The sequence below is a fragment of the Microtus pennsylvanicus genome, chromosome 6, assembly GCF_037038515.1.
Source record: "Microtus pennsylvanicus isolate mMicPen1 chromosome 6, mMicPen1.hap1, whole genome shotgun sequence".
NCBI classification, from domain to species: domain Eukaryota; kingdom Metazoa; phylum Chordata; class Mammalia; order Rodentia; family Cricetidae; genus Microtus; species Microtus pennsylvanicus.
Window position 1 is genome coordinate 117,038,303 of NC_134584.1, and position 27,682 is coordinate 117,065,984.

At 46.8% G+C, this 27,682-nt stretch overlaps 1 protein-coding gene and 1 long non-coding RNA gene across 4 annotated transcripts in view; one reads left to right on the top strand and one right to left on the bottom strand.

Moving 5' to 3' along the window:
• Positions 1 to 27,682, top strand: part of Hsd17b2 (hydroxysteroid 17-beta dehydrogenase 2) — a 56,642-nt gene that overhangs the window by 23,968 nt on the left and 4,992 nt on the right. For both annotated transcript variants that reach the window (XM_075977960.1, XM_075977959.1), the window contains 2 exons: positions 11,062 to 11,274; positions 17,414 to 17,599. In XM_075977960.1, coding sequence (XP_075834075.1) covers positions 11,062 to 11,274; positions 17,414 to 17,599 — 399 coding nt within the window. The remainder of the gene's footprint in view (positions 1 to 11,061; positions 11,275 to 17,413; positions 17,600 to 27,682) is intronic.
• On the bottom strand, positions 17,193 to 27,319 carry LOC142852987 (uncharacterized). 2 transcript variants are annotated; one of them, XR_012911044.1, is made up of 3 exons: positions 27,275 to 27,319; positions 26,685 to 26,874; positions 17,193 to 17,970 (listed from the first exon to the last, which is right to left on the bottom strand). It is a non-coding gene; the product is annotated as an uncharacterized LOC142852987 (long non-coding RNA). The 2 variants fall into 2 exon arrangements; XR_012911043.1 differs by lacking the exon at positions 17,193 to 17,970 and adding an exon at positions 21,915 to 23,199.

A 27,682-nucleotide genomic window follows, 5' to 3' on the forward strand; every position in this document is an offset into this window, starting at 1 on the left:
CCTTCTGAAAAACAGGCATGGGGAGTTGGTTCAATATGACATTGCAGACGTGACCGATGTCAGGGCACACAATCCAGAGTCAGCCCTTTGTGAAGGGAGCTGGCGTTGTTGGTGCCACTTTGCACACATGTTCCTCCTGCCCCGCCCGGGTGCTCAGAAGGAGACAGTTGGGCTTGAGCGTTGACTCTAGCCCATTCCCACTGTGTGCACAGTGAATCGCTACACCTTCTTTCAGCATCTCAATTGTTCATGTTCATGTAGGAACAAAAAGGTTATGGGAGAGTTATTCTGAAAGATTGCACCACAGGAAAAGGATCATCTATTTTTATTAGGAAGTTGACGCGAAGCTGTAGCTGTTTTCAAGGGGTGCTGGCTAAGCTACAGTTGGTGGTGTGTTTGTGATGGTTGTGTCACTGTGCTGTGTGGAGATCAGAGGACAACTGGTAGGGGTTGGTTCTCTCCTTCCAACTTGTGGGTCCCAGGGATGGAATTCAGATTATCAAGTTTGGTGATAAAGGCACAAGCCTTTATCCATGGAGCCATCTGGTCAACCCAGTAGTTAGCATCTCTCCACACTGTTACAAACAAGGGAGGTGGGTGGTTGGAATCTGCTCCTCCTATACGGAGAGCTGAGTCCAGTCTGGCCTCAGGGGAGCCTCACTAGTGTTTTAGTCTTAGTTTATCTATCATCTTAGAATCGCGTAACCTGCATTATGGGAAACAGGCAGTGTCAACACAAAGGTGGCAATCACGCAGGTTGCCTAAGTCTTAAGCTAAAGGGAGGGGAAAGTTCTTTCCCCATCCATTTCCCACAGGCTTGCAACCAGATAAACAACTCCCAATAGATGTCCTTAGTAAAGGAGACAAGGCTTTAGCTGGCCTCAAAAGTGCTCATGCGTAGGGCAGGTCACACTACAGAGAAATACCGGTGTTCAGAAACACGAGTGTTCACTTCTGAGTAATGTGCTTTGCTCCCTGCTGAGGGATAGCCACAGGGACTTTTCAGGCCAGCTAAAGACTGGCCCTTCTGTGATGAATTAAGGCAAATCTTTGATGTACATTGTGTGTGTGTGTGTGTGTGTGTGTGTGTGTGTGTGTGTGCGTGTGTGTGTATGATATTTTCTGATTCAGAGTCTTTGAAACTTTTTAAAACTATCTTGTGAATTAAATGAACTGTATTCAGAGCACAGCCTCTTGTGGACACATAGAGGATCTTCAGTTTCTATGCTTCCATGCTTCCCGTAGACAGAGATCCGTAACAGAAAGGGTCTTGGTGCCCCTGAAGCTGCTGCCCAAAGGCTCTGCTTGACATTGTTGCTGGGTGCAGATGGCACTGGTAACAAAAAGGATTGGAGGGACTTCAGGGACAGAGCCATGTCCCTGGATGCTTCATCACTATGGTTAGAACTTTTGTGACGAATCTTGTATGTGTGTGTGCGTGTGTGTCTGCCTGTCTGTCTGTCTGTCTAAAGACCAGAGGAGCCATCTATCTGTCTGGCTCTGTTTTTTGTTATGTTGTTTTTGTTAGGGTTTCTCACTGGCCTGAGCTAGGCCAGGCCAACTGGCCATCAGGCCCCAGGGACTTGCCTAGCTCGTCCTTCCTAGTGTTAAGGTTGCAAGTGTGCACAACCACACCCGTTTGTTTGTTTGTTGAGGAAGGATCTCACCCTAAATTGAAGGCTGGTCTAGAAGTCACTATTTAGTCCAAATTGACCACAGTCTTTCGAAGCACTGATGGGAGTCACCACACGTGGCTGTAAATCTAAGCACTTTTCTGTGGGTTCTGGGGATTGAACTCAGGTCCTCTTACAAGCACAGTACCCATCTACCAACTGAATTATCACCCCAGCTCACTGTGACATTCTGACAATCAAAAACATAAACCAGTGTTCCAGAAGCTAGAAATAGCCAATGAAAGCTCAGCCTGGAAAAAAATATCCCTATTTATTTAATAATTCTCCACATAATATAGTCAGCAATTGTTATATGTTGGGCCCCATTCTAGCAGATTTAATATATCAAACCATTTAATTTTTTTTACTGTCCTCTTATGCAAGCCCTAGTGTTGCTCTGTTTTATAGACAAAGAAACAAAGACACAGCGAGGTTAATTGGCTTGTACAGGTAACACAGCAGGTATGTGGCATAGTTGGGATTCAAATCTAAGCATTCTGGTTCCAGAAACCAGGCTTTTACCATTTTGCGTAGTTTCCCCGACTCTAGCACTGGGGATGGAGCTCTGGATTTCACACACGCTAGGCAGAGTGCTCTCCCCCTCCACGCCCAGCCCTGCAGCCACATGTGAGCTGTGAGAATTTTGTCTAGCAGTCATGATCCTGAGGATGACGTGGAACTATGTAGAGCTGCTTTATATGATGGTAGTGTGGAAAGTAGTTGCCAGTCCACAGTGTTATACGAGGACACACAGGCAGGGGTGAGCCAGGAGAGGGACAATTATGCTGGATCAGCAAGGTGCTGATGCTTCTCATTGCTCTCACTATTACTCAGGAGGTTTTATTATTTATGTGTTTTCATGATGAGAGGCCATTTAAAAAGTTAGGCTTCCAAATTCTTCACTTTGGAACGGATTCCCAAGGGACCGTATAAGCATACATCTTACCCACAGCCCCATATCCATAAGGTATGTACATTCCATTCAGGCAACCTGGCTGGCCCCAAGAACTCCCAATCCAGGGTCACTTGACTACTTGGTTCAACCCAGGCTGGTGTTTATGTCTGCTACAGCACTCCCATGTGTCAGTAGTATGAACACACTTTGAAACTAGATATATATTTTTTTTGGTCTTAAAAAATACTGCTTGAGAATTCCTAGGTTCATATTATATTCACGTAATTTCCAGCCCTACCAAACTCCTCCTGTATCCCTGCCACTCCCTCTCTCAAACTCATGACCTCTTCTTCAATTGTTATTGTTTATATATATAAATTATCATAAATTAAATTAAAAAAACACAAATAAGGTTCAAGGGGGCACAATCAGGGGAGAATGTAGCAAGTCAGATGCTGAAAGAAAAATCACAGACAAAGGGGTCCGTTAGAGAATGGTGCAGCCTGACACAGAACAGAGCTTCATACAGTTCCTTCTTACATAACTTTTTAGGAAAAAAATTTAGGGTACCCCAGACAGCTGAGAGATTGAATTTAAGATGAAGAACAATGTGACCCTGAGCAAGCAGTAGGAAGCTGTGGGATTGAACTGTTCATTTGGCCATTTTGTCATTTTACAAGTTACAGTTTAACGTGTAGGATAAATGTATACACTAGAAAGGGCAAAATTCCAGTGCGCAGGGGACAGGTGGAGACGAAGTTCCACACCTGGATGAGGAGTTATTACCAATTATAGACTCGAAGGGAGGGAGAGTCAGATTTCTTTGAGGTTGTGGCCCAGAGTTGGTCAAGTATGCTGCAGCGGGTGGCCCCACACCCAGGAGTGCATAGATGGTACAAATAGGACTTGGTGCTTTGAAAAAAAAGAAAAAAGAGGTCATGAATTGGGATGGGTAGGGTAGGGAAGGGAGAGTGGATCTGGGAGGAGTGCGTAGGAATGAGGATGATCCAAATCATATAAAGTTCTCAAAGACCTAATAAAAATGTTACTTGGCAACATTCTTTGATTTGCAAGCCATATAAAGGAAACCTTGGGCTGCGTGAATGAGCTAAGTATGTAGGTTGCAGAACAAAATTGGACTCCATCTCTTTTCACCATCTTGACTACAACGGCTCCATGTTAAGGCACGTGGAGGGAATGTATGACAAATAAGGAACACAGGACAGTCATATCAAAATGAAAGGTATAGATTATACACTGTGTGTGTGCATATGTGCTTCTGATTCTTACAAGCTCTTTGAAGAGTAGTATATTGAGGGAACAGTACATAGTGACTTTCTGAGGCGTTTATTTTGTACCCACTACAACTTAGTTTATAGTTAACATAACGGAGGTCCTTTGATGTCATAAACAAGAAACACTTACATACTGCAATTTTATTTCAATGGCACTAAGGAAACTATACTGTAGGATAACTTTATTACCATAATATTTTCATTAGTTCATTGGTGATGTCATACATGCACAGAGTGGGTTTTGGTCATATATAAAATTTAAATAAAACAGTTATGGTAAAAACAGCAGAGAACTGAAAAATCTAAAAAAGAAAAACACCCAAAGGTTGAGAAGTTACATTTGGGACCCATTCATCTTAGGTTTTGATTAACACTTTATGCTTGTAAAGTTTTATTCTTTCTTTTTTCATTTCTTCCTTTCTTCCTGTTTATTTCTTTCTATTCGTTCCTTTCTTCTTTTCTTTCTTTCTTTCTTTCTTTCTTTTCTCTTTCTTTCTTTCTTTCTTTCTTTCTTTCTTTCTTTCTTTCTTTCTTTCTTTCTTTCTTTCAAGATGGGGTCCTCTTAAATCACACTGGCTAGCCTGTAACTTGCCTTCTGAGTGCTAGGATTATAGCTGTGTACCACCACACCTACCTATGGTTATTCATGATAAGTTTTACATTTAAGTGCTGTGTAGAATTTACTCAACTCTTGCCCGATGGGACTCTAGCACTTCGTGCTTGTTCCCAGGTGATGGGTGTCTATGTTACTAGTGACAGAAGGGTCACAAAGGATATCACCAGACCTCAGTATCTCCTGGTCCACTGCTGAGGTCCTCATTCCACATGGTCTGCCGGTCTTCAGTCATGATGTGTCAGGCATGCTCAATGCTGACAACAAAGATTCCACTATTTACAGGAGCTAAGTTATGGAAACAATCTAGGTGTCCAGCAGCAGAGGAGTGGGCAAGGAAGATGCGGTGTATACACAATGGAAGCTTTTTCAGCCTCAAAGAGCAATGACATAATTTCATTAGCTGGACAATGGATCCGACTAGAGATGCTCATATGGAATAAATTAAGTCAGACTCAGAAAGACAAATATTGGGACTGTAGTGGTGACCGAGTCAGTAAGGTGCTTATTTGCACAAGTATGAGGACCCAGGTTCGATCCCCGGCACTCATGTACAGAAGCTGGACATCGCTCTCAGCACTGGGGAAACGAAGACAGGAGGATCCTGGGACTTGCTGGCCAGTCGGTCTGTTCAACTTGGGGAGTTCTAGGTTCAGTGAGAGACTGTCTCAGAAGATGAACAAGGAGGAGAGTGATTGAGAAAAACACCAGAAACACCAGACATTGAACTCAGACCTCTGTGCATACATGCACACACATGCACCTGCGTGCGTGCGTGCGAACACACACACGCACACACACACACACACAGAGATCACATGCTTTCTCTCATTTGTGCATCCTAGGTTTTGAAAGATAATGTACAGATGACCTGAAAGTGGAATTACCCAGGGAACCAAGGGGGCCAGTGAGACTCTAGAGGGGCAAGAGGAGAGCAGGGAATGGAGAATCGGAGGGTTCTACTCAAAGGCCCTCATATACTTACATGAAAATGGCCCTATGTAATTCGGTGTAACAAACAAAAAATTAAAGTAAAAAGGCCTCCTTTTTACTCTTCAGGCACCTGTATTCCAAAGCCTCCTAAATGCCCATGCAATACTCAATACTGTGCTCAGGTCTCTGCAATGAAGGGTACGAGAATGTCATTCTTCAGGGCTTATGCCCAAAGCCCTGTTTGCATCTCGACTATCTCTGCCAGCCCTAGCTGACAGAGTGAACCTGTCATTCCTATTCCCTCCTCTGTCACCTGGTAATAATAAGGTTGCCTGTGCTCCATGTCCAGCGTGGTTGTCAGTGATGCCCACTGGTGCTGGGTCATCATGCTGTGGTCTAGCTTAGGGAATCGTGTTCTGAGTAGCTGCCTCACAGAAGAACTCTGAGGAAACCTTTACTCATCCTGGCCTGGCTTGACTCTGGGCTCCAGGCTTCAGGAGCACTCAGAGGTTATCTTAGCTCAGCTCCCTGGCCTCCGGTTCTCCTAAGGTCCACTGACCTCGGCATGGCCTCTGGACCATCACATGAATGGCAAGCAGCACTCCTCCACTGTGAAGGCCAGCAGACTCAGGTCCCCTCCACTGTGAGGGCCAGCAGAGTCAGGTCCCCTCCACTGTGAGGGCCAGCAGAGTCAGGTCCCCTCCACTGTGAGGGCCAGCAGAGTCAGGTCTCCTCCACTGTGAGGGCCAGCAGAGACAGCCAGATCTCTACCACTGTGAGGGCCAGCATAGACAATCAGGTCTCCACCCCTGTGAGGGCCAGCATAGCCAGCCTGATCTCCAACATGAGGGCCAAAACCTGCTGACTGCAGTCACATATGACATGTTAGGTTTTCTGAGCAGCCCTCGGTTTTGACTGATCAGGTCAGCCTAGGAGATGGACTGACTAGAACCTTACTTTTCCCATGAGGAGGTGGAGGCTCCAAATGGTTCAGAGCGCTTTCTCTGAGGGGCATCGCAGAGGACAGAGTCAGGCAGTGATTCTTACCCACGATGCTCAGCGGCTTGGCACTAGTGATGACGTTTCCACTGGCTAACACTCCCTGCAAAGACTTGAAAATCCAAAAGAGAGCATGGTGTCACTTTTATTTCATTTTTGGATTAAAAATGCTTTTTGCATATTTATTTGTTCTTCAGCTGGTTCATAACATTTGTGTTTTAAAATCTTTTCCTACTTTTCTGAGATTTTAATATAATTACAACATTTCCCCCTTCCTTTTCCTTCCTCCAACCCCTTTCACGTCCCCCTTTGTTCTCTTTCAAGTTTATGGCCTATTTTGCTTTTTTTTGCCATTAAACATATGTATGTATATTCTTAAATACATACATGCAACCTTCGCAGTCTGTGAATGTCGTGTGTGTGTATCTGTTCTCAGGGCTAAGCTTTGGTACTAGATCACCACTTCCTATGCTCTTCTCCAGGAAAGGATATTTCTCCTGCTCTGAGCATCCCTTAGCTGTCTATAGTTCTTCATAATAGTTGGATTTTTTTTTTTTGGTTTTTCGAGACAGGATTTCTCTGTAGTTTTGGAGCCTGTCCTGGAACTAGCTCTTGTAGACCAGGCTGGTCTTGAACTCACAAAGATCCGTCTGCCTCTGCCTCCCAAGTGCTGGGATTAAAGGCGTGCGCCACCACCGCCCGGCTGGATTTTGTTTTTGAAACAGTGTCTTTCTTTGAAGCTCAAGCCAATCTGGGACTCATTATGTGGCTTGGAACTCATAGCAATCCTCCTGCCTCAGCTCAAATCATAGCTTATGCTACCATGTCCAACTGGTTTTTAAAACAGACTTCCAGAGCTATTGCCTAGACTCAGCACTGTGCAAACACTTCATAGACATTAGCCTATTCAACCCTTTCTTAAGCCCATTCTGTGGATCTGGAAGTTTCCACGGAGAAGCCACCCCCACCCCATACACACACAAATGCACACAGGCAGGAGGGAAGGGCAGGTTAGTACCTGCTCTCAATGTTACACTCCATCACAATTACACATAGTGGATGGTCTCTCTTACATACTGTGGCTTGATAAATTCCTGGCCAATTGGGCTAGCAGGATGGCTTGCCGTGCAAGCCTGGTAACCTGAGTTTAATCCCAACAACCCATGTAAAGGGAGAAGGGAGAACTGACTCTATAAAGTGGTCCCATGACCTTCACATGCCTGCCATGGCACACATGACCACACACGTATGCAAACACACATACACGGAAATAATAAAACAAAAAAAATTCAGTCAATAATCAATCCAAAGGAACCTTTTTAACTGGGGGAGACCGTTCTGCAGGATCATTGCAGGGATTCCCAGATTAGTACGGGGCAACAGGAGAAGGGACTACGCTCTGTTCTAATGGCCTGTGTGTGTCTCAAGGATAAGCCATGAGGATTCTGCTACTCTAGGGGGAAACCAAGAAGGCCAGAAAAACCTGGGTATTTGGGTGTGGTAAGACCAGGAACATCTGGATCAGGCTGATGGGACCCCCCAGAGGTCAGCCCAGCCTGAGAAGGGGCTGTGAAGAAGAGGTGACCTGGTGGCACAGAAAGAGGGTGCACCAGGACCCAGGGAAAGGGCAGAACCTTTACCAAAATTGGGTACATTTTTACCACAGTGTATCGGTGGTACAAGCAGGTCGGCTAATCAATCCTGGAGCAGAAAAAGGGATCTGGACATTCTGGTCTGACTTTATCCTAGTCCAGCAAAGGAAGTATTTATGAGTCTCCTTTGATTCCGATGAGGAAGGGGGTTCCTTATGTTTGGAAGGGGTTACTGGGGTGTCATTGCTTGCTTTTTGTCGCCTTGATGAAACACTGACAAAAGCAACATGGAGAGGAAAGGGTTTAATTGGCTTATCCTTCCAGGTCACAGCCACCACGAAGGGAAGTCAGGGCAAGAACCCAAGGCACAAGCCTGGAGGCGGGAGCTGATGCAGGGGCCATGGAGGGTGCTGATTGTTGACTCACTCCCCCGCTTGCCTGCAGCCAGCTTTCCTATCCAACCCAGGATCAGCGGCACAAGAGAGACACTCCCTATGTGGTGGTTTGGACCCTTCCACAGATACGCCCATGGGCCAGTCTGATGGAGGCCATTTCCGAGTTGAGATTCACTCTTCCTAGCCTCCACCTTCTAGACAGGCACTCTTTAGTAAGCCGTCTCCCCAGCCTGCTTTTCAATATTTTATTTTGAGGTAGGGTCTCACTGAGTTACCCAGGCAGGCCTTGAATTTGCAATCCTTCTGTCTCAGCCTTCCAAGGAACAAGACTAACAGGTCCGTGCCACTATGCTGGCTAGAAGGGGGGATCACCGTAGCTAGCTGATTCCCAGAACAGAACGGGGCAGGGGGATTTCTTCACCCTGGCTAGTTTCCAGAGTCACAGCCCTCAAGCAGAGTTCATCGTGGCCTCTTCTCATTTTGTAACTCACTCCTACTCAGTGCCAGGCTCTCCCTGGGACCTTTTCTGGACTAGGTAGATCCCAAGTCTATGTTCCAAAGTCCTGCCTATGAAGATGCTTTCAAGAACATTCTCTACCCTGAGAAAGTGTGGTCAAAGCCAGCACCTCACACTCCTTTACCTGGCTCCTGTCACCCAGCAACTGTGGTCAAGGTTCAGCCATGTTGTGAGTTTGTATCATTACTACATTCCAATTTTTACTGATCAACAATATCCCTTTGTATGTATAGGTTACCTCTGTTTACCCATTCCTTAGGTGGTGGGCATTTGGTCCATTTCCTTTTCTTGGCTACTGTGAACAATGCAGCCGTGGACGTCCATGTATACTCTATGCGTTCATTTTTCTTGGGTCTATATCTGGGAGTGAAACTGTCTATCATACTTGTGATCTCAGCACTTAGGGGGCTGAGGCAGGAGGATTGTCAAGAATTTGAGACCAGTCATTCTGACTCACCTGAGCTACAGTGTGAGACTGAATCTGTCTAAAAAAGTAAATTAAAGATTAAAAAAGGATCAAAAAATATCTTTTTCATTTGTCTCTGCGGTCCAGGGAGCACCAGGCACCTTGGCTTGGTGAGGGCTGGTACCACTCACAACCAGCCATGCCTGAAGCTCTGAGAGCAGAATGGTAAGGTTTCAGAAGGGGGAGCATGCTGGTGGCCCAATATCAATGCAAGCCTTTGAGAGAAATCAAGGCCCTTAAGTTCTGAAGCCCCCAAATATCCCGCTGTGCTAATGGCAGCAACAGCATAAAATGAGATGATGTACTCCCCCCCACCCTCCTGCCGCCCCATCAAACACTTGGCTTTCCCTCTGGCCAGCATCTAATGTAATTATTCTCAGGGTAATTCATATCCTCCTTTGTGGGGCACAAGTGTGAAATCTGTCTGAGTGGTTGCCTGACCAGAGAGCCCTTAGCCACTGCCCAGAGGCACCCTCAAGGCTTGCAGGAAGGTCACATGACACAGCTAGAGGCAAATGAGTCTTACGTCCTCAATGGATAAACATGTCAACTGCTTGACGTGTCCCATGACTGTGGCCCCGAGGCTGATGTTATGATCGTGTGGTCTTCAACTTTAAAATTCTAGATTTTTTTTAAAAGATTTATTTATTATGTACACAGTGTTCAGACTCCATGTATGACTGCAGGCCAGAAGAGGGCACCAGATCTCATTACAGATGGTTGTGAGCCACCATGTGGTTGCTGGGAATTGAACTCAGAACCTCCTGAAGAGCAGCCAGTGCTCTTAAACTCTGAGCCATCTCTCCAGCCCCAATTCTAGATATTTTTGTCTCACACTTGTGGGTACAAGGCCATTTTTCTGAGAGTCCATTAACATTCTCCGAAACTGAGTGTATGAACTCTCGCGTGAAATCCTGAGAGGAGTGACGTTTTACACCTAGACATGAGAACCAGAGAGAATGTGCTCAGCTTCCTGCGCGTTTCCTGTTGTCTCTCGGCAGTGTTCACAGACACTGGACACGCTGCCCTTTCTCTTCACATCCTTCCCTGCTCTCAAACCAGCTGATCTCCATGCAAACCTGCAAAGCCGTTAGATAAAGAAATCACACAAAGATGGAAAACTGTACAAGACAGGTGTGGTGGTTCATTCCCTTAACCTCAGCATTTGGGGGGCTGAGGCAGGAGGATTGCCATGAGCTCAAGGCCAGTCTGGGCTCCAGAAGGAATTCAAGGCCAGCTTGGGCTACATGTTGAGACTTTGTATGAAACAATGAGAGAGAGAGACATAGAGAGACAGAGAGAGGGAGACAGAGAAGACAAATACACACAGAGACAGACAGACAGACAGACAGACACACACACACACACACACACACAGACTTAGCACATGCTGGTATTGTTTGTCCTGTGTTACATTATTTTTTTGTCAGTAATCCCTGGACTCCAACCTTCCCTTGCCACGCATGCTCACTGAAAGCTTGCCAGCACTCCTTTCTTTACATAAAGTTGTCTGTCTTGACTTCCCCAGCTGTTTTTTAACTTAGTCACCAAAGAAATTTCCCCAGGTCTCTCTCTCCAGGGATCAGAGACCATCACAAACATCATGGGATGTAATGTTCAATTCGTGAATGAACTCCAATTCGTGATGCTTGTGCTCAGCTTGTGTTGTCTTGACTCTTGCAGGTGCTGATTCTGGTTTTGGACATGCCTTGGCCAAGCACCTGGACAAGCTGGGCTTCAGAGTGTTTGCCGGAGTGCTGGACGCGAAAGGCTCGGGAGCGGAGGAGTTGAGGAAAACCTGCTCTGAGCGCCTCTTGGTGCTCCAGATGGATGTCACCAAGCTCGAGGAGATAAAAGATGCTCACAGCAAAGTCACAGAGAAGACCAAAGACAAAGGTACTGACTTCCTCGATTCCTCCTCACCCCACTCACCAATGCCCATCTCTTGTCACTGCCCCTGATGACCGTGGCTGCTGATTGCACCAGGACCTGTATACTGGACCCGTGCCATGTCCCAGAGCCTGTTAGACACAAAGATGTCAGGAGTGACTGATAAAGATCCTCACTTCATAGAATGTGCAGAATTCATGTGTGGGAGTGTGTACGTGTGCGTGCATGCCTGTGTGCATGGCAAGACAACCTTGGCCATTGTTTCAGATGTACCACTCATCTTGTCTTTTGAGACAGAGTTTCTCAGTAGTCTGGAGCTTATCAGTTAGGCAAAGTTGGCTGGCTCACTGGTGGACCCGAACGATCCACCTGTCTCTGCCTCCCCACTGCTGGGATTACAAGTGTCTGTCACTGAGACAGGTTTTTTTTAAGATGTGAATTTGGGGACATTGAACTTCTGCCCTCTTTGCTTGCTAAGCAAGCACTTTACCAACTGAGCTATGCCCCACTCCTCCTTCAGCGTACAATATCATCTCCCTCCCGTGTCTTCTTGGGCCCTCTGGTTGCTCTCTTACCCCCGGCTCTTTGCCTTCTTCCAGCAAAATCAGCGTGCATTGGTCTTCCCCAGCTTGACAAACAGCCACAGGACCATGTGCCTCCTGGAGGCTCTGCCTTTTCTCTCTTTCATTTGCGGCCAAGTCTCCGTTTGGTTTCATGGCTTCATGCCTGGTCACATGAGTGGTGGTTCTCACTATACCTCCTTACCTGCTCTGGCCAGAGCTACCACTATCTTCTTGAAGACCAAAGACCTTATCTTCTGTGTACTGTTCTAAGAGGACATTCTCTGCTCAGATTTGGATTTCTCAGCCTTCCCTTTGCTCTCCTGTTGTTTGCTGGTTGTTTTCTCTGCTTTCTGGATGTATCTCCTCCTCCATCCCTCTATTAAATATGAATCTTCCTATTTGGATCCACCTGTGGCTTTCCACTCCCCACTCCATTCTTATGCCCAGGGCTCTCTGTCCTCTGTATGTTGGAGGGGGGGCTAAAAAAATACCCATGTTTGTCCCCAGAGTGGGGTACATACCCCGTGGAACCCAGTGCAAGGTGAACGTGAGAGCCCCCTCACTGATGAACTGATTCAGAAGTATACGATGATGGCGTAGGGGCATTAAACATATTTGAGTCCCTTCTGAACTCCCAGTCCCATGGCTCAGGGGTGTCTGAGTACCTCCAGCCCAAAGTTCAATTGCTGCAGCTTGCTTAAGGAGAGACTCAGACACCAACAATGAGAGAGAGGGGGTTGAGGAAGGGAGGAAGAAAGGGAGGGAGAGAGAGAATTTGTGCATGTTTGTGTGAGCATGCACACGCTAGAGGTCCATGTCAGGTGTTTTCTCTCCATCTTGTGTTTTGGACATGGAGTTTGCTATTTTGGCAAGTCCCTGGGGTCCACCTGTCTCCCCACCCCACTCCCTGGTGCTGGTGTTACACACAGCTTTGTGTGGGGGCTGGAAGTCGATTTGCTTCTGCGCTGTGCATCTTACCCAACACGCCATCTCCCAGCCGCCTCAGCAGTTTTTACTTTTGAAAGCTCCCTAGGTGATGTTAATGTTTGGTCAGGGTTGGAAAACTAATTTACACGAATACCTTCCAAAGCTACGCAGCCCACCTGGCTGTGCCTCCTCACATCTAGCCCCAAGCACACACAGAATGATCTCCCAAGCATTTCCACAACCTCACTGTCTTCAGAGTTGACCTTGTTATCTTTTCCCTAATGCCAGCTTGAAAATCTACTTGCTTGCCTGCACACCCAATCAATCATTGGAGTCAGTGGCCTGGTGGGCAGTCACTGACACCTCTAACTGACACCACTGATCTCTCTGCCCTATTGACCTGGAGTTCTGCCAGTTCTGCCCCCTAGATATTTGTTACCCAGCCTCTTCTCAACACCTCCAAAAAGTAGTGGTTCATTGTAGGCCTTCACCAGGTCCTGTGTGGGTACCCCAACAGCCTCCCTACTTCCTGTGTAGGTACCCCAATGGCCTCCCTACTTTCTGTGTGGGTACCCGAATGACTTTGCTGTCTCCTGTGTGGGTAGCTCAGTGGTGTCCCTAATTCCTGTGTGGGTACCCCAATGACTTTGCTGCCTCCTATGTGGGTAGCCCAATGGTCTCCCTACTTCCTTGTGGGTACCCCAATGACTTTTCTGCCTTCTGTGTGGGTACCCCAATGGCTTCCCTACTTCCTATGTGGGTACCCTAGTGACCCCTCTTAGGTACTCCAGTGACCCTCCTGCTGCCTGTCTGGGCACCCCAGTGGCCTCCCTGCTGGCTTGTCCAGGTACCTACATGGCCTCCTTGCTGGGTACCCCAGTGGTCTCCTCCCACCTGTACTTCTCCATCACTCTCTGATGGAGCATAATTTTCATAATGCACACACATCTTTTCCAGTGCCACCTGTTCTCTAGAGCCTCTGGAATGTGGACTCTCTGGGGCAAGGAACTCGGATTGTGATTTGCTTTGCACGCAGCTCATTGTCTGGCCCTGTGCTTCCCCTTCTGCCCACGCAGAATCCAAACACCTTAACACAGATTGAAGCCTCATGGGATAATGGCCTTTAGAACCATTTCTTTGCGGGACAGTCCACTTGGTACCCTCTGGGGTGTTCTAGAACAGAGTGGCGTTCTCCACTGCAGCAGTCCAGCTTCTACCTCCTTGGTTTTTCCACCTCTACTTCCTCTTCCTATGACTATTGTCTCTGCCAGCAAAGTCTCTCTGCTCCCTACTCGCACGGGGACCGCTCACCCATGCCATCCCTTCCTAACTCTGGCTCACAAGAAATGTAGTTTTACTTTCTGGGATACAACTTGGTTTGGGCTTAGAACCATCTTTCAGCGATGAGATGAAGAGATGCTGGGATTTTGAGCCTGCTCTCATTTCTCTCAGGGCAGTATTGAAATTGCTGGGGACGGAGCATCTGATGGTCTTGGTGGTCAGTGTTTCATGTCGGTCCTTGCTAAAGTGCACAGGGCTAGATTAGGTCCTCATGTATAGCTTGGCAGCTTCCCCTTTGCCTCTGCCACCAAACAGAAGCTGATGGGGCTGCACCGTCCATACCACAGTGCTGACTTCGACTATGCCTCAGGATTGTGGATGGTATACCATAGCAGATGCAGCGCCTTGCGACTTTCTGATTGACAGTTTCAACCTCTCAGCCCAATATAAAGATGATTTCTGTTGAAACTGCAAGCCCCATTAAAAATTAAAGTCTGGAGCCGGGTGGTGGTGGCACATGACTTTAATTCCAGCATTTGGGAGGCAGAGGCAGGCGGATCTCTGTGAGTTTGAGACCAGCCTGGTCTACAAGAGGTAGTTCCATGACAAACTCCAAAGCCAAAGCTACAGAGAAACCCTGCCTCAATAAACCAAAAAAAAAAAAAAAAAATTAAAGTCTGGGTCTGCAGAAATGGTTTAGTGGTGTAGAGGCCTTCTGCTCTTTCAGACAACCTGGGTTCAGTTTCCAGCATCACACGCTGGCTCAAAGCCACATGTAACTCCAAACTCCAGGGAGTCTGACACCCACTTCCGGCCTCTGTATCATGCACAGAGTACACAACACACACACAGAGACACACAAATACATAAATGAATTTTTTCTTTTTGTGATAGGGTCTTATATATCCCAGACTGGTCCCAAACTCTATGTATTGCTAAGGATGGAGCTGAATTCCTTATCTTCTTACCTCCACCTCCCAAGTACTGGAGTTATCCATGTGGGCCTCCATATCTGGTTCGTGTGGTGCTGAGGCTTGACCACTGGGCTTTGTGCACGCTACATGAGCACTCTCCCCATCGGGCCACATCCCTAGCCTCAAACGTACATCTCTAACAAGTTCTTGATGCCACTGCTACTGCTGGGGGTGGGTGGTGGACCACACTTGGAGATCTACTGCCGTGCACCTTGCTGGGGCTCTAGGAACCTAGAGGATCTGCTCAAGTCTGTCTAGCTCAGCACCCCTGGATCCTGTCACCCTTGTTCCTCTCACGTCTCCCACTTGTGCGGCAGAACCTCTCCCTTCAAAACAGATAGAAATCCCTGTGGGATTATAACTGGGTGTTAGTGTGAACTGGGGGTTTTAAGGCTCTTGGCCTCTTATTTGAAAATTGAAAACCAAAGCTCAAACAGATTTTCAGAGAATCAAAGTAATTTTATTGGGAGCCAAGTGACAGTGCAGGTTACAGAGGGACATTGTCAAAACTGACAGTGGGCCAGATGAGTGATGTACTCTCATTGGCATCTCCATTTTGGAGGCTTAAGGGAAGGAAGGGCTGGTTACTAAACAGTGTGGTTTAGGTGCTTTTCTGTTTTGATTGACAAGTTAGGTTATCTAACCACTTCAGCACTGTGCATGTCCTTTCCCATAATGCATCTGATTTTAGTCATGAACGCACCCAGTTGTGAATAGGCATAAGACGGTAAATAGGGGAATCTTCCTAAAAGGATACTAAAGGGTACAGTTTCGCCTCACTACACACATACCCAGGACCAGTTCGGGCTGAATCAGCCCTTCTGGTCTCTGTACCTGGATATGTGGGGAATATGCTTGAATAGAAACCGTCTGAATATGATTATTACCATATTCAGTGGGGGAACTGGTACTGCTGTTGGGAGATGGGAATGTGTGTCGCACAATGCAGGCAAGAGGGCTTCTGGAGTTACTAGATGCATAGTTTGCAGGCGTGTGCGTGCGTGTGTGTGTGTGATAGGTGCAGATGAAGAAATGCAGCCTCCAAGTGCACTGTTACAAGAGGGGAGGCCTGAGCAACCCAAAACTAATGGAAAACTCCCAGCTAAACTATCTCCTGCCTTGCCTGGCTTACAGTTATTGTAATCATTCTTTCCCCCCTTAAGGGGTGGTTCCCGAGAACCTCCGCAAGTTTTAAATGCCACTCATCCCCACTCTCTTTCCTATCCCCACAGGTTGATCTAATAGGCTGGGTGTGAGGGAGCGTAGCTTGAGCCTTGGGGTTGTCTGAAGAGACAGTATCCTAACATACCAGGAAGGTTCAACAGCACTACTGGAGGCAGAGGTTTTCCGAGGATGGTCCAGAACTCCAGCATCAGCATCCCGTGGGACTGAGCAGAAAGAGATGCTCAGACCCTACCTCATACTCAGATTTCTGGTGGTTGGACTAGGAGTATGTCTGAACCAGCTGTGCTCCTCAAGAAGACACACATTATCTGGACCAGGAAGTAGGGCACATGACGTTAGGGACATTGCAGTCATCCCTACTGCTGGTACTTTCCTTCTTGTTCCTAGGTTTTTAGTTTAAAGAGGGGGGGGACTGCCAAGTGTCTCATTCTGCTGTGTGTTAACGGAATCTTTCCATACTCCTGGGAGGAGGAAGCAGACTTTGAAACTTTAGGCCAGGGGTTCTTAACGTTCCTGATACTGTGACTCTTTGATACAGTTCCTCATGCTGTGGCAACCCCAGCCATAAAAGTATTTCGTTGCTACTTTATAACTGTAACTTTGCTACTGTTATGACTCTGTTACAAATCCTGTTATGAATAATATAAATAGTTGATACGCAGAGTATCTAAAAGAAAATGCGCATGGGGGGGGCTCAACCCACAGGTTGAGAACCATTGCTTTAAGACCAGGCATACTTTAATACTGGGAATTTACCTCTTGTTGTGCCAGCTGTTTCCTTAAATGGTGAATATCCAACTTCCTGGATGTAGGAAAGGGCTGCCAGGCAAAAGAGGAACAGGGCTAGCAGGACATCCCGGTGAGTAAAGGTGCCTGCAGCCCAGCCTAAAGATCTGAGTTCAGTCCTTATGATCCATGTGGTGATGGGTGAGAACCAACCCCTACAAGTTGTCTTCTGACCTCTGCATCTGCATCCTGGCAAGCTAAGAGGAGAGGATCTCCAAAAGCATTGTTTAATAGTATACACATTTCTCCCCTCACAGTGCCCCATCACGGGGAGGTTTGGGAATATGGGAAGAGACCGAGGTTAGGAAGTGTGTCATCTGACTGGAGCCTCCATTTCAAAGGGGTTTGGTGGTTCCAGACCTTGTTGTGTGGAACTCCCCACGTGCTCCAGCCTTTCCTGTCCTCACAGCTGTTTGCTTTTTTCCCCAGGGCTATGGGCTGTGGTCAACAACGCTGGGATCTTCCAGTATCCAATAGACGCGGAGATCATCCCCATGGCCCAGTACAGAAAGTGCATGGCCGTGAACTTCTTTGGAGCCGTGGAGGTCACCAAGGTGTTCCTGCCTCTCCTCAGGAGATCCAAGGGGAGGCTGGTGAACATGTGCAGCATGGGAGGTGAGTCAGCCTGGTGGCATGTGGTCACATGGTGCCTGTCACCCGATGTGGAGCTTTTCACTCTTTGTAAGCTACACAAGAGAGCAAGGGCTCACAAAAGCCTGCTGGGTCACAATGAGTCAGTCTGTGTCTTCACGGTTGACCTTTCTATTCCTTTCAAATTCTCTCATGCGAAAGCACTTTTCAACTTTCTGCTAATGACCGTGTTCATTGCTGGGGATTTGGAGACTCTTAGGTGTCTTCATACTGTGACTGCTGACACGTAAGCATTGAGGGACAGCACACAGCTCATGGGGTCCAGGTGACTCTGTTGCCTCGGGAAGCTTGTCTTCGGCCTTCTCTGAACACAGCTCACTGCTATTTCCTGTAAGCTGAAAAAGAGAGGAGCTCCGCTTTGCGTGCACCTGGGGCGCCCTGGGTCCATCCCCTGGGGTTGGCCGTGATGCTGTCCTCACCTTTGTGGGTTGGGTGCAGGGTGTGTCAACAGCCTGGTGGTCTCCTAGTCCCTCAACAACAGCCTCTGCCTGGGTTACCATAACTCCTCGCCTTCTCCCATAGACATTTGCACACAGAAGTTCCCCTTTGTTCCCCAAGCCTTCCTCAGCTATGGGAGACCGACTGGAGTCTTTCTCAGGTTTTTGCATGGGTAAGAGAGGGATGTCAAACAGGTCTGGGCTCTGGATGCTTAGCTCCTGCCTTCTAATCTCCCTGTTAGAGTAGTTGGTTCTAGTTAAAGTTTGTAAAAATGAACGGTCCAACTAGGTTTCCAGTATTTGCGTGCATACATGTGTTGCAATGTGAACAACAGTTCTAGAATTTCTTTTCGGTGGGGGAAAGATATTTATTTATTTTTATTTCCTAGACCCTTGTTGCTGTTTAGCACATTCCTTCCCTGGCTGTAATTTAGTCACTTCCTTAACTGCTGTGTGCCTTTGATTGGAGTCTTTGATTGGCTCGAGGTCTAAGCAAGGGAAAAAGAGAAGGCTGAAAGGATTATGGGGGAAGAAAAAACCCCCGATTCATGATTAGGAGCAATTATTGTTTACCTTCTGTGAGAAAACCGGATTTATTTCCAGATGTTTGCTACTTCTCACACACTAATGAATCTAAAGGAATCCCACTTGTAGCATCTTTGTATGGTGTGTGTGTGTGTGCGCTCGTGCATTCTTGCCTATGTGTGTATACTTGCACATATATGTGCACAGTAGACGGAGGCTGGAGGCGGTTTCTACCTTAGCTTATAACAGTATCTTTCACTGACCCTGGAGCTAACTGACTTAGCTGGACTGGCCAGTCAGCAAACTTTAAGGATCTTTTTGTCTCTACCTTCCTAGCACAGAGGGATTTGCCATTATTATCATCTCTCCTCTTTTTTTTTTTTTAATGGAAGGGACTGGGTTTGAACCTGGGTCCTCATGCCTGCACAGTAAGCTTTTTATCAGCTAAGCCATTTCCCTAGGCCCCAACCAACACGCACCGCTTTACCTTTGTTTTTGTTCTGAACTTGGCCTTTATACCTTCACACTCTTTGGAAACCTCCCCGCTCCCACTGACATGGTAGCCTCTGGTGCCTTTGGCAGGGCCTCTCACGGTCCTCGACTCATCCGCTCTGTAAATGTTTACTGAAGTGATTGATCGCTGTCTTTTCCTGGCTCCTTGACCAGGCTGCCTTTCTCTTTGTTGTCTTTGTTCTTACTTTGGGCCGTCCCTTTATTGGTGGCGGTTTACTTCAGTGGTCGCTAACACAGAGTATGGGCTGCATACCTAGTATCTGGCAGGAAATAGCATCAGTGAATAGGTGAACCAATGGCCTTGCAAAGCCTGCCTGGAACCCCAGTACCAGGGAGGCAGAGGCGGGAGGATGGTGAGTTCTCATTGAACTTACTCACCTCTCTTGTCAGCTTTGGTACCATGATGGTTCAAAATCAAAATAAGGACTTCGGGAGGTGGGCTCAGTTGGGAAATGTCTCATAGTCATGAAGTCCTGAGTTAGAGCCCCAGAGTCTATATAAAAAGCCAGGTGCGGTGGCATTACCCTTCTCCCTCTGTATTAATTTGCTAAGGCTGCGGAACAGAAGCATGGCTGAAGACCGAGGGTGGTAGCTTAGACATCAGGTGTTTTTTTTCTTACCATTCTGGAGACTGGAAGTTGAGATAAAGAGGTCCGTAATGTTGCTTTCTCATCGGGTCTGTCTTGTGGGCCTTCAAGGACCTTCTGTCATCATGTGCTCATTTTATTTGTTCCTATCTGAGTGCCTGCAGTCCCAGGGTCTCCTCCTATGAGGACGCCATAGGAGTTAGGGGCCTATTTCAACCTAGGGGTCACTGAAAATGCCCATGACACTGAGAGCGAGGGGTTTAACCCATGAAGTTTTCTGGAAAAGGGCTCAAAATTCCATCTGAAATGCATTGATGGAATTCGGCAGAAGCCCAAAGATGAGTGTCTTAGAACATCATGGAGAGTTTTGTGATGTAATAAGAATTACTTTGAGGAAAAAGAAAAGTGCTAGATTAGGGCAGGGGAAATAGCCTTGTCTATAGAGTCTGTGCTGTGTAAGTTTAGGGATCAGTTTGGATCCCTGGAACCAGTGTGAGAAGCCAACTGTGGCAGCAATTTCCCACAATCCTACCACTGGGCAGACAGAGTGGGCAGATACCTGAAGCTCATCTGCTGGCCAGACTAGATGAACGGGTGAGCTCCAGATTCAAGAAGACCTTGTCTCAAAAAATAAGGTGGAGAGAAACTGAGGGAGACCCCCCAGTGTTGACCTCTGGCTTCTACATGCACACACACACACACTTGTGTGTAGTGTGGCTGTATTTCCACTCATGTGTTTAATTACCACATAATACTACATACAGAACACACACACACACACACACAGAGAGAGAGAGAGAGAGAGAGAGAGAGAGAGAGAGAGAGAGAGAGAGAGAGAGAGAGAGAACAATTAGGTTTACACAAGAAACAGGGAAGCTAAAGAACCTATGGAAGGTATAAAGGGACAACCCATGGGGCTAGGGAGATGGTTCAGTGGTTAGAGCACTTTCTGCTCTTGTACAAGACCAGACTTTGTTCTCCAGATCCTACACAGTGAGTCACAGCCCTCTGTGACTCCAGCTCCAGGGGATCTGACACCCTCTTCCTACCTTTGCAGGCTTCTGTGTACACAGGGTGCAGAGAAATTCACCCAGGCACAAACACATGGGCAAATAAATAAAAGATACATAAAAAGGTAACTCATAATCTACACACACACAGGAGTCACCATTTAGTGTGGTTAATTTCTTGACAATGCAGCTCTAGGCAAACCTGAGACAAAAGTGGCTTTGGAAGGTGTTGTTGCTACCAGCTTTCTTGCTTAGAAGCAGGTAGAAACAGGGAACTAGTTAGTAGTGTCTGCTCTGGACAGGAATCCTGACTATCTGGACCTATCAGACTGGAGTCTGAAATCTCTACAAGCCAGGAAGAGTTGGGCTGGAATGGAAAAGTCTTCTCAAATCGTTTGTGGCTGCAGGGCTAATATAACCCTAGCAACACCAGAGCTGCTGCGGGGGGGAGGGGGGGAGCGGCTGGTCTGACGAACAGACATTGAGGTAATTTGTTACAGCAGCGACAGGAAGCTAATACGCCTGGTTTGACGTAGATAGCAGATCAAATGCCTCTAGGCCTGTCACGGTTTTATTACAAGAAAGGAACTTCTACATTTCCTACCAAAATGCTGGGCCGACTTCCTTCTTCAGTACCCAATACAGGTTGCTAGTCAAAGCTCCCTGTTCCTCAAGCTGTCTGAGCAGGTGTCATGGATGGCATCTTCTGTTAGTTTTACCTCTCAGCTAGATAGCTAACAAGATGCTCTTTCTGCAGTAACAAATGTGGGTTTTGCAGTCTTGATTTAGCCCTTTCTTTGTGGGGAAATCTTTATTACCTGTGATTTATATTAATGCCCTGCCAATACCAAATATTTTCCATCCCTCCACATCTGAAGTTCAGTCCTCCCACTTTTATGTAACCTGGGTATGCATGAAAATATCAGTTTATTCTTTAAACCTTATTGAATCTCCTCATTTTTATTTTAAATTACATTATTTTGTGTGTGTGTGGTCTGTGTGTAGAACATGTGTAATGGTAAACTTTCAGTCAAAGGACAACTTTGGAAATCAATTCTGTCCTTCTACCATGTGGGTCCCAGGGATTGAACTAAGGTCCCCAGGCTTGGGGGCAAGTGACGTTATCTCCCCAACCCCACTACCCAATCTTTTCCCATTGCTGAATGAACGACTAGCTCTTTAATCACCCCACACAGTCTAAGTCAACTCCTGAAAACATGTTTTACTGAAATCTTAGTGGAAAGATGGAGGTGAGGGTAACTCTCATATAAACGCCCCTTAATGCAAATCCCCTTCCAATACCCCACTATTTTTCAAGCATCCTCAGTTGCTGTCCCTTCATCTTTGGTCCACTTCCTTCTGCCTTCTCTGCCTTCCCAGTTGTGACTCTTCCCTTCTCTGCTTCCTCTGCTCTCCTGTCCAGCACATTCCTTTCACATCCTCTAATTTTTAGCTGTTCAGTGATCTGAGAACTTTGGTAGGGTCTTCCTTTCTCGAGTCATGAGTAAGCAGAGGCGGAAGAGGGAGAACTAACGGTACATATTATCGGCGGTATTGATTTCCTGTCTGGAGCTCTTACAGATGGAAGAAGCAGTCAGCTTCTCTAACTTCCTGTCTTTCCTTTCTTCACTCACCCTCCTCTTCATCATTTCCTTCTCTAACTCCTCCCTCTCCTTGGGTGCCCCCTTCTGCCCTAGGACCTTGATCCATGGATGGCTCTCTAGCAAATCATCAATCATTTCCTCTCTGTCAAAAACTGGAAGTTAGAAAGTTGGGGGGGGGTACACTCTACTTCTTAGTTGAGTGACACTCCTGGAATCCCCGAAGCCAGGCCTAATTTTCTCCCTATAGAATAAAGGGAGTGGGAGGACCGAGGACATACCCATTCTGGGAAGGCTTCCCTGCAGTAGCATAGCGCAAGTTTAGCGCTCCAACTCCAACCCCAGCAAGGCAGCTGGATAAATATTTAACCAAGTATTTAAAGAGTTGGGAAAGAGTGATCTAAAAGCTGTTCCTGGACAGTTTCCTTCTTAAGAAATCAAAGTAAATATTTGTATGCGTCCTCACCGTGTCCCTGAGTGAGAACAGCTGGAAGCATGCTCTTCTTGAACGTGACTGGGCCCGCAAGGGTTTCGAGTCAGGCAGAATCTGAATCTTGATCTTCTGTTATCAGCTGGTGACATGGGGCAGGACACTCATTTGTCTGCCTCTGGTGTCAGCTGTCACATGGAGATGACGAAGAACCTGGACAGTCTCAGGGATGTTAGGACGTGTGGGCAAGTTATTCTCTACCTCTGACTCCTTGACGTTTGGAGCAGGAGGCTGTCCTGTAGATCGCGGAGAGACTGGAAACACTCACGTCCTTGACTCCCTAGAAGCTAGCAGCACCACCTCCTCTTGGTGACAAATCAAAGCCTCAGGTTCTGCCACTTGTCCATGTGGTGGCCACTTGGCTCAGGGAAAAAACTGCTTTTCTTTGTATTGTCTTCTCTCTGTGGGGTGGGGAGGATTTGCACCCTGCATTTCTTCTGAGCCAGGAATCGGGAAGGCCTCTTGGTTGAAACATCACCCAAAGCAAGCACAGCAGTATGTGTGAATGCAGACCCTTTCCCTTCAGAACGAAGACAAATGTGCTCTGTAGGAGAAAATTAGACCGGGCTTTGGGGATTCTAGGGGTGTCACTCACCTAAGAAGTAGAGTATAAGGCTACAGAATCATATACCTTAAAATAACCACTCTAGTCAATTTTGTGTGATGCAATGTTAGTTTATGTTTTATTTTGCCCCAATAACAGATTTTTTGGGGGGTCTCACTCTCCTATTTCTGACTTACGAATTCTAGACCGGGAGCTGAGAATTTGCAGCTCTGCGTTTTCCCAATGCTGCTTCTCGCTGCTACTCATTCTTTTCGGAACAAGGTTCCGGGTCTTGATTCTGGTGGGGTACCTAGAGGCTTGTCACGTCCCAGAGACCTCCAAATGACAAGGAGACCATCAAATGCTGTTTGAAGTTTTTATGAGCTTCCTCGGAGGAATGAGCAAGCCTGTCTCTCCTGAGGTCATGGGTGGAGTTTGGAGTTCAGCTTGAGAAAGCAGGCCAGAGGAGAGGACCTTGTTATCAGCGTCAGCTTCAGTCCATCTCGGAAGCATCAGAAGCTGGGGGAGAGGTCTTGTGGTGTCCTCCTGAAATTAGGTCTGGTAACCCTGGCTAGGAGAGGTACCAGCTTTTGTGACCTTGGAACCTTTCCCCTGGAGCCTCTCGGAAAGAAAGACTGCTGTATTCTGCCCCCTGCTGTCTTACCAGGGAATTTATTTGAAAAGTTTCATTTCTTCAATTTCCATGTAATCACACCTTAGCTTCAAGCCATAAAAAGAAGGTTCCTGGGTCTGGGGAGATGGCTCAGTAGTAAAAAGCTCCTTTTGCTCATGCAGAGGACCCAAGTTAGGTTCCCAGTACCCACATCAGGCAGCCCAAAACCGCCTGTAACCCCAGCGACAGTGATCCTCTGGCCTCCATGGCGTACCTACTCATGTATGTGAACATGCTTGCACACAGACTCACATACATAATTAAAAATAGTAAAAGGAAATCTTTGACAAGCAGTCTCTTTATATAGGGATTGATGGCGGTGGTGTGTCCGAGGCTTTATGTATTCTCAAAGGACACCAGAACTGACCAGTAGGACCTCAGGTCACATTACCTACTTACCCAGGATAGCAGGCAAGAGAAGCTTCCAGGTGATGGAGGTTGGCCAGCCAGGAGGCATGTTAGCAGATAGAAGCTACAATATGCAGTCTGGAATGAATACTTCCTGTGTTCAAACCCTAGCTCTACTTAAGACTGAAAACCAAAACGCCAGTCCCAAGCAATGTGCCTTAGTCCTTACTTATAATCCACAATGCCTCCTTGCGTAGGTGAAGTCAGTTCATGTGGAGATCCAGGAAGCCCACTAGCAACAAGTGACCATGAGGTAGTGATGAGGTAGTGACTTATGACTGCCTTAAAGAGTGGTCTTAGCACCAGGCTTCTCCCTAACCCCATAATGGCTCCCTCTATCATGATATCTCTTTTATTGCTCCTTTTCCCTGTCCCTCCCCCAACTTGGCCATCTGGACCACTCATGTTCCCATTCTCCACTCACTCCCTTCTATTCCCTCCCAGTTTACCCAGGAGATCTCAACTATTTCCCCTTCCTGGGATCCTCCATGAATGTCCCTCTTAGGGTCCTCCTTTTTACCTAGCTTTTCTGGGGCTGCGGATTGTAGCCTGGTTATCCTTAGCTTTATGTCTAATATCCACTTTTGAGTGAGTACATACTGTGTTTGTCTTTCTGGGAGGGCGCTCGGTATCTTTCTCCTTTGGCAGCTACTTGGTGTCTCTCTCTGACTCCGCCTATTCTGAGTCTGGGTTACCTCACTTGGGATTGTTTTTCCTAGTACCATCCATTTGCATGGGAGTTTCAAGATGCCACTGTTTGTTGTTGTTGTTTGTTTTACCATTGAGTAGTATTCCATTGTGTAAATGTACATTTTCTTTATCCATTCTTTGGTTGAGTGGCATCTAGGTTGTTTCCAGGTTCTGGCTATTACAAATAACGCTGCTATGAACATAGGCATTCACAAGGATGACTCTAGCTAAGGCCCTAGCAATAGTGGAGAGGATGTCTGCACTGGCCTTCCCCTGTAATCAGATTAGTGACCACCCTAACTGCCATCATAGCATCTACATCCTTTAACTGATGGAAGAAGATATGGAGACCCACAGCCAAGCACTGGGCTGAGATCCTGGAGCTCAGTTGAAGAGAGGGAAGGAGTTGAAGAGAGGGAGGAGAGATCAGATGAACAAGGGGGGGTCGAGATCATGATGGGGGAAAACCACAGGGATAGCTAACCCTAGCTAGTGGGAGCTCATTGACTCCAGACTGATACCTGGAGAGCCTGCACGGGACTGAACTAGACCCTTTGAACATGGGTGACAGTTATGTGCTTGATCTGTTTGCCAGGGATGGGTGGTGGCTGAATGGGACCAGGACTTGTCCTGGTGTATCGGTGCATGATCTGGCCTTTTTTCCCCCCATTCCCTATGATGGGATACCTTGCCCAGCCTGATTCAGTGGAGAAGGGGCTTGGTCCTGCCTCAACTTGGTATCCCACTCCCCAAGGGAAGCCTTATCTCCTCTGAGAAGTGGATGGGAGTGGGATAAGGGGTGGGAGAAGGGGACGGAGGGGGAACTGGGGTTAGAATGTAAAATGCAAAAAATTTTAAATTAAAAAAATTAAAGAAGGAAACACAAAATGATAAAAAAAATCAAGGCATTTTTAAAAAGCCAACTAACTGAATTTTATCTTGTAATGCTTCATAGAAATGGTAGTAAACATTGTATATACCTAAAAAATGAGTGGTCTTGTGATATACTTAGGTTCAGGCATGCATTGTGGTCTCAAGTGCTCTTACTAAAAACTTCAAGTATGAGGAAAGGTAGGATTCTCAAAAAAGGCTCAGAGCTAAAATGCTGTCCCCCCACGGTGAAGCATGTCTGTTTAGAAGGAGAAGAGAGACTTTGGCCAGGAAAAGGAGTCAGTTACAAATTACCAACAATGCTTGCAAAAGACATGTTTGCTTGGTGAGGATTGCAGAAGCATGGAAAATCGTTAGAATCAGGGTACACAGAAAGATAAACCAGGGGCCACAAGAGGTAAACCATGGGACACAGGAAGCTAAGCCAGGGGACACAGGAGTTCCTCGTGGAAAGTTATGGACATGCCCTGAAGCTTGGGGAAGAAGAAAACAGGCATTAAGCCTTTCCTGGATTTTGCTGAAACGTCCACAGGCTGTCTGTCGTAGTACTGTGGTTTCCTTTCTCAAGAACTGTTTTTAAGAGTTGAGATGGATGTACACTAGACAGCTTACATTCAAAGTGCGCAATCAGGTAATTTTAGACATGCTTACATCCCCAGGGCACTGGCACTACCACCAACCTGCTTAGAAGATTCTCTTTCTCCTGCTCCTCCTCATCTCTCGAATTCATCTACAGACTCGGTGGCTCGAACAGCAAAAATTTCTTTCTTTCAGTTCTGGGGGTTGACGTCTGGAAGTCAAGATGCTGGTAGGGTCAGGGGCTGGTGAGAACTGTCTTCCAAGTTGCAGACACTACCTTCTCACTGTGTTCTTGTATTATGGACACACACACACACACACACACACACACACACACACACACACACACACACACGAGACAGACAGAAACAGAGACAGAGAATATAAATGAAGAAGCTATTAGTGTCTGCTTTTAAAGGGCCACCGATTACACCATCCTTATGACTTAATCATGCTCCAAAATCCCTGTCTCCCAACACAATCCTATTAGGGTCTAGTGTTGAAGGAGCTGCAGGCAGGCCTGCTTTTCATCCCGCCCACACAGCTAGCTTAGCCCCAGAATAATTACACAGAAACTGTATTCATTTAAACACTGCCTGGCCCATTAGCTCTAGCCTCTTACTGGCTAACTCTCACATCTTGGTTAACTCATTTCTAATAATCTGTGTAGCACCACGAGGTGGTGGCTTACTGGGAAGATTCTAACCACCGTCCGTCTTGGGTAGGAGAAGCATGGCGACTGCCTCACTGCCTTCTTTCTCCCAGCATTCTATTTTGTCTTCCCCACCTACCTATGTTCTGACCTATCCGGCCAAGCAGTTTTCTTTATTAATTAACCAATGAAAGCAACAGATAGAAGACACTCCTACAGTCTAGACTTTAAGTTAATGATTTTTCTTTTGTTTTTAATTGTGAGCATGCTTGTGTCAATGTGTAAGCATGTGAGCATGTGAGGATCACGCCCACAGAGGCCAGAAGAGGAGCTGTAGTTACAGGTGGCAGAGGCACTGGGAAATGAACTCAGACTCCCTCTGAGAGCACTATGTGTTCTTCACTACTGAGCTGTCTCTCCAGGCCAAGGTTCAATATCTAAATTTTA